General features: G+C 41.6%; 1 protein-coding gene across 1 annotated transcript; it reads right to left on the bottom strand.

Annotated features, from left to right (window-relative positions):
* Positions 1 to 2,207: 2,207 nt before the first annotated feature.
* On the bottom strand, positions 2,208 to 6,868 carry LOC149314497 (uncharacterized protein C11orf91 homolog). The gene is made up of 2 exons (XM_089523476.1): positions 6,397 to 6,868; positions 2,208 to 2,384 (listed from the first exon to the last, which is right to left on the bottom strand). The coding sequence occupies exons 1-2, from the start codon at positions 6,815 to 6,817 to the stop codon at positions 2,299 to 2,301; spliced, it is 507 nt and encodes a 168-aa protein (XP_089379602.1). The 5' UTR covers positions 6,818 to 6,868; the 3' UTR covers positions 2,208 to 2,298.
* Positions 6,869 to 7,497: the final 629 nt, after the last annotated feature.

Below are 7,497 nucleotides of genomic sequence, written 5' to 3'. Positions count from 1 at the left end.
TCCTACCTCTCAAGAAGATTCCAGATGGTGAGGCTGGGGGACTGTTGTTCTTGTAAAAGAGAGCTGACATCTGGTGTCCCTCAAGGTGCCATTCTGTCTCCCATGCTGTTTAACATTTACATGAAGCTGCTGGGAGAGATCACCTGGAACCATGGAGCTCGGTGTTATCAGTACGCTGATGACACCCAGATCTATCTCTCCATGTCTCTGACTGATACAGTGACTAAGGATGGCACCTCTCCTCTGGATGCCTGCCTGGAGTCAGTAATGGGCTGGATGAGGGAAAACAAACTCAAGTTGAATCCAGGTACTCGTCATAGGTTCCCCAAGTCCAGACAGGGAAATTTGCCATCCTGTCCTGGACGGCGTTACGCTCCCCCTAAAGGACGAGGTACGCAGTTTGGGAGTACTCCTGGACTCATCTCTACAGTTATCATCTCAAATAGCTGCGATGGCCAGGAGTGCTTGGTACCAGCTTCGGCTGATATGCCAACTGCGTCCCTGTCTGGACCGAAAGGACCTTGAAACAGTAGTACATGCACTGATAACCTCTCGCTTAGATTTCTGTAATGCGCTCTACATGGGTCTACCTTTGTACCAGGTTCGGAAGCTTCAACTAATTCAAATGCTGCAGCCAGATTGGTTGCTGGAACTTTAAAGTCAGACCATATAACACCCATTTTAAGATCCCTTCACTGGCTGCCAATTAGCTTCCGGACTCAATACAAAGTGTTGCTTATTACCTATAAAGCCCTATAATGGCTTGGGCCCTAGTTACTTGAGGGAACGCCTCTCCCTACACAATCCACCCCGCACCCTCAGAACTTTGGGGAAGTACATATTGGAGTACCCTAAGGTGAGACTTGAATCAACTCACCAAAGATCCTTCACAGCGGTTGCTCCAAGTTACTGGAATAAACTTCCGGAAGAGATTCGCCTTAGTTCCACCTTGGACGTTTTCAAAAAATCTTTCAAAACACATCTCTTCTGTTTAGCATAACCTCCTGCCTCTTCCTGAGAAAACTACCTCCTCATAGAAGTTACTTCAAGATGCTGGATCACGATTAGATATGATGTTTTTAAGATGCTATTTTACTTTGTACTGTATTTTACCCTGTATTGTAATGAATATTTGATGTTGTGATCACTTTGATCACTTTGGAAAAGCGGTATATAAATAAAGTTTTTATTATTTTATTATTATTACTCAAAACAATGATTACCATCCCACCCCCATCAGCATGGTGTATTCTGTATAGTATTGTTTAGCCATCTCAAAAAGGATGTTACAGCTGGAGAAGGTGCAGAAAGAGACAAACAAAATGATTAGGAACAGGGTGGAGAAGATTCCCTGTGTAGAAAATTTGCACTGACAATACTGAGCTCTATGGACCAATGGCTGGAGTTGGTATAAGACAATTTTCTATGTATCTAACATAGGGCAAAGCTAGATAATATGTTTAACATGCTTTACTGCTGAGGTGCTCTCCCAAGTGATGAAAGGCACCTGTTTTTCATAGTATATGATTTTTCTCGCCAATGTATCTTGAATTTAGTGGGGTTTAATTTGTGATAAAGCTTAATTTGCAGGTCTGATTGCTAAGGCACCGATCTTTGAGAAAATTCCACTATAACACTGGGAATATGTATTCCTCATAATATTTAGTGTGGCCCATATATATGTAAAACAACCCTTAAAAACTTCTGCAGTTGCATTATTTTTAATTATTGTCAAACTCTCAGGCTCCATACATTCAGCTTCCAGTCATCAAGCAATCTATATACATACTTCCGAGTATACTATTCACTTTTTAAATATCTAATGTATTGTAAGCATTTAATGCCTTGAAACATGACCTTTAACTTGAATAAAATATCGGCATTAATGTCATGGAGCCAGTGTAGTGTAGTGGTTTGTGTGCTTGACTAGGACTCTGGGACCACGATTTGAATCTCTACTAGACATGGAAAGCCACTGCACAAGTCACATTCTCTTAAGATAAAGGCAATGACAATCCTCTGACTAAATCTAGCCATGAAATCTCTGTGTAAGGATCACCAAAATCAGGACCCACATAACAACAGTGTTATTGTTATGAGCACAAATGCAGATACTGAAAATTATAAACTAGAAATATTAGATTATATTTGAAATATACAATAATGGACAAATGCACAAAATATTAACTGAAGAATAAGTTGCCTATTTCCATTTTGTCAAAGTAGAAGAAAACTGTGTAGTGATTAAAACAATACACAATGTCCATAGAATCATGTGAGATCAGACGTAAATAACTCTCATGATGCAGGTGAATTTTTCTTCAGAGTCAATCCTGTCATTACATCTTGTGTCTTCTCATCTTTTAGAGCCTTCAGAAGCTTATCTAGAAAATAATGAAATTCAATGTACAACAATTTAGTAAAAGGATGTAAAATTCCAGGCTCAGCTCAACAACAATATTGGTCCTTGGCGGCTTCTGATGGGACAACATGGTGAACAACATTTCTGACAGCAGCTAAACTTAAGAGAGGACTTCAGTAGCAATTGTGGGCAGGGGGGGATACTCTGTTGAGAAATTTTTCTTCCAGACTAGGAAGAAAACAAAGGATCAACCATACCCAATTTTAAACCCTGTTCCCTATGTTAAGCACCATGGGTATTGAGTGGGGTGTGTGCGGAAGGAACATTGTACCCAGCTACTTAAAGTGAAGCTGTTTTTTGAAATGAACTTAAAGGATGTATCTTCACTGTAGAAATAATGCAGTTTGACACCACAAGCAATGCACCCACTGGGTGTCACCCCCTTGTGGGGTGTCACCTGGTGCAGTCCTCACCCCCCACACCCTCCTCATGATGCCACTGGTTCAAATCCCCACTCAGTCATGGAAACCCCTGAGTGACCTTGGGCAAGTCACTCTCTCAACCACAGAAGATATTCACAAAGGTAAACCCCCTCAAAACAAATGTTGCCAATAAAAGCCTGTGATTGGTGTGCCTTAGGGCAACCATAAATTGCAAACAATGTGAAGGCACAGAACAACATTTGTGAGAATCACATAATAAGACTGAGGGGTGGGGACGAGTTATTGGTTTTTGTGGAGACAAAATTATGGACATTACTGTTAGGGAAAAGGCAGAGCTTGGAATATTTAGCTTGTTATTTTGCTGGTTGGGGAATTTTGGGAGTTATAACCCAAGGTAAAGTTACCCCAATCTGGGGAAAAGTAGCCTTGATCATTTCTACATTTTGCAGCACAAAGAAAGCAACTCAAGGGTTTTGGCAAGAATGCAAGCATTCATCTCATCTCTTTGTTCCTGCTTCTGTGAAAGAGAAAGTTCCTGTGCTGAACATGAAAAATAAAGGAAGTTTTGTTTTTAAGGCTAGGATTTCTTGGCAGGGGGTTGGACTGGATGTCCCTTGTAGTCTCTTCCAACTCTATGATTCTATGATTCATGATGATACTTTATGTCCCATCTTGAAAGGAAGAATTTTATTACTTGATTTTTTTGGAAGACACTCTAAAATTTCTTCATAAATTTGGTGAAAATAACTTGTAAAAAAAAGAATGTGGGAGGCAGCAAATCCAACAGATACATCCACAGAGGACTAGGAGCGGAGTGCTTAACTCTTCAAATTTTTTAAAGTTCTGTGTCTTCAGCTATGTTTCTGATTCTGAATTAAGTCTGCCATTTCCCCCTCACAGCCTTATCCTCTCTCCATTCTAGGAATAGTTTCACCAATTGCAAGCGTCTGAGGATTTTGCCCATATTTTCCTTCATAAACAGACAGAAAAAATGAAACTAGAAAAGAAAAGTCCCCTTTTCACAGATAGGAGGATGATCTGATAGAGGATTCTATAACAAAATAAGAGAGGGCATTTTGGTCCATTTCCCCTACTCCTGACCCCCCCCCCCCTTTAACCTTCCAGAGTTTTGTAAGGCGCAAGGTCCCATGGGGAAAGGAAACTGGTGAACACTGTCTTCCCCTTTCCACAGATAGAAAAGTACATGAGAACCCTGCCCTTCCTGTAGTCCTTGCTCCAACATTAGAATGATGGATTAGGAATACTGCATGACACTGCTATGGTCCTGCTAGAGGAATCCATTTATGGATAACTTTTCTAATACCAAAAGTCATGGAAGGGACCATGTCTCAATGGGTTTTGGAACGAAGAGGGGTGTTTTGTGCCCTCACGGAAGATAGCAACTAAACCTTCCTCTTAAGACTTGGAGAGCTCCTTGAATGAAATAGAGCTTCCACTTGGCTCCCAGTTGGCTTGCAGGTGTCATAGTGCCCACTTTAGAGGCAAGATTGTTCTTGCTGTATGCATTTTTGACTTAGGGTGATCCCAAGGCAAATCTATTATGGGGCTTTCTTGGCAAGATTTGTTCAGAGAGGTTTCCAATCCTTCCCTGAAGCCAACAGCATGTGACTTGCCCAGTGGGTTTCATGACCAAGCTGGGAATTGAACCCTGGAACCCCGGAATTGAACTCCAGAGTTATAGCCCAACACTCAAACCATTACGCCATGCTGGCTCATGAGCAAGATTAAAAGTCTATTGGCAAAGGATTATTAGAAGAGCTAGCTTTAGCTCTTGCATGCATCTTCCCTAACCAAAAGCTGAGAGGAGTTACTGTTTCAGACAACAACTTCTAAAATCCTCTAGCTAGCATGGGAAGAAGTCCTTGTTATTGCTTCATTAATGTACATGGTATGGTAAAAAACATAAAACAACGAAACTACACATCCCTCTCAAGGGGCTTACAACAACTAAGTCATATTCTAAACAGCTGTAGTCCAAAAGTAACTTTCATAACACATTCACTGACTAGTTAGTGCTTGCCAACTCTCCACATTAGACTCTGCCTTGCCTTTGGACTCAGCTGCTGGATTTGCCCTTTTGTTTGGGTCATGCCAGCCTAGAGCCTGGACTGCCTTGACCTTGTTTTTGGAATGCATCCAAACTTTGCCTTGCCTGAAGGAGGACAGATAGGACTGAGCAGATGGACAGAAGTTGCATCTGTGTTGTTACATTCCACTTTACTAAAAGGGTTTGGTCAGTAATTTGGGATTAGTTTGTCAGCACATGCCAACTTGGTTGGCAAATCAGCATTGGTTATTTCTTCACAGAAATTTTTGAAACACTTTATCACACGTTTGTTGTTTGATAATATTGGGAATAGAACTGTTGGTATTTTTTTTAAGGGAAATACTTCTGGCCTTTTAATGTTTTGTTTAGAAGGATTTATTTTTGGCATCTAATGATTTTTTGTGCATCAACCTGGTTCCTTTTTTGTGAAAAGTAAACTGTAATTTAAAATTTTGTCCCAAATGAAATTCAGCAATTTTCTGAGGGAGTTTCTTGGTTGTATCGGAAGATTTCAAATTCAAGGTGTTTAGATTCAGAGAATGAAGCTAAAGAGGCCTGGAAGACAGGAGTGGCTAGTGATGTCTTGAAGTCTGATAGACCTTTGGCTGCTGTAGTTTGAGGTACTATAACAGAGATGTTGGTATGGATAGTTAGGCTACAAGATTAAACAAAGCAAAGAGATATTAGGGAATCTGCAAAAGTTGGGTATGTTTAACTTAGAGAGAGATGACTGAGTGGTGATATGATAACCTTTTCCTTTATTTGAAGGGATATTCAAATACACTGTCATATCAGTTTGTTTCAGCACAAAAAGATATAGAATCCTGTAGCACTTCTGACCTTGAGAAAAATTTCTATTATAAACTTTTGTGGACCTCAGTCCATTTCATCAGATGCATGACATGTGTACAGAGGCATCACTCCATGGCATCTGATGAAATACACCAGTGTCTACAAAAGCTTATGCTACTACATGTATTTTTCTCTGTCTCAAAGGTGCTATCCCCTAAATTGGAATTGTTGTCATATAGAATATGGAGCAAACTTGTTTTCTGTTGTGAAGTCAAAGGCTTTCATGGCCGGCATCCATGGTTTTTTGTGGGTTTTTTGGGCTATGTGGCCATGTTTTAGAAATTTTTCTTCCTGACGTTTCGCCAGCATCTGTGGCTGGCATCTTCAGAGAATGAAGATTTCTGTTGCCCAAGAAACTACGACATTAACCAACGGATTCAAAGTATAAGGCAAAGAATTACTCCTAAAAATTAGGATGAACTTTCTGATGGTAAGAGCTGCTCAACAGTGGAACTGGCTGCCTCAAATTTCTGTGGATGACTTAAATAGAGCTTGGATAGCCATCTCGCAGGAATGCTTTTGTTGTGCATTCCTGCAATGGCAGGGCATTGGACTAGATGACCCCTGAGGTCTTTCCACTCTATGATTCTGTGATTCTGTTTTTCTATGTTATTTTGCTTTGTTAAATTTTCTACAATGAAGCACTAGGGAATATGCATTGGGTTACTCACACTGCTGTGGATCTGAGCCATCCCCAGTGAGTGCCAGCAATTCTAGCTCCTTCAGACGGATGCCAAGCTCACAGATCTCCCCATCTGGCTGTTGCTGCTGATGTATTCCAGTACCATACTGAGGCATGCTCTCGGCAGAAGGACAGAAGAAGCGCAATGGCTCATATGGGATGGGAGCCAGTCCTGGTGGCCAAGGAGGTGCGCAGCAGCGGTCATTGGCTGGTGGGAGGATGCCAAGCCCAGGCGGAGGTCTCTGAGGGCCAGTGGGTCCAACTTCACTCCCTCGCAATGGCACAAAAAGCTTTCGCCAGAGGCTGCAGTCAGTTAGGGGGGTGTTTTGTGTTGTTCGGTCATAGAGGGAAGGAAAGTAGAGAGGGGGTGGTGGCCGAGGGGGTGGAGGGGGCTGTTGCTGGTGGCTCATGAGGCTTCTTCTGATGGCTCATCAACCACTGCTGCCACCATGGAAACCATGGAATCTGGAAGAATTCATAGGGTTTTAGTATTCCATGTAAAGCAATGCTCTACAACTGTGATTTGGTCCTGCAAGGACATAAGATCAATGGCACACTTTGCTGACTTGTTTCTGGATTCAAAAGGCAGATCAGAGTTCCCTGTAGAGTCCTAAAGCAGGGCTGGGGAATATGTAGGTTCCCAAATATTTTGTAGGGCTAGGGAATATGTAGGTTTCCCACCAGCCCACCACCAGCATGGCCCAGTGGCATGAGACAATGGATGTTGTGCTCCAAAAATATCTGAAGGACCACACATTTTACCAAAGGACTTTGGAACTGGAATATTTCAAGGATTGCATTTCCCCATATGAACCTAGTAAACAAGGCTATCCCAATTTTTATAGGTTTTTTTGTGGATTTTTTGGACTATGAGGCTGTGTTCTAGAAAAGTTTTTTTCCTGACATTTTGCCAGCAGCTGTGCCTGGCATTTTCAGTGAAAGATCCCAATTTGTTTGGTTTGTCCTGACCTCCGATGGTTGCAGAAAACATCAAAGTGGAGGACTTTCTTGCCCACTCCTTGACTAATCAATCTGCCAAGAGAGGGCTTTATGACAATCTGTTCCTGCTGAAAACATACTTTATTTTAGC

This window comes from Sceloporus occidentalis, unplaced genomic scaffold (assembly GCF_023333645.1).
Source record: "Sceloporus occidentalis isolate IW3139 unplaced genomic scaffold, rSceOcc1.0.p SCAF_4, whole genome shotgun sequence".
Taxonomy (NCBI): Eukaryota; Metazoa; Chordata; class Lepidosauria; order Squamata; family Phrynosomatidae; genus Sceloporus; species Sceloporus occidentalis.
Note: the sequence above shows the minus strand (reverse complement) of the source record. Positions and strands in the feature narration are given on the sequence as shown.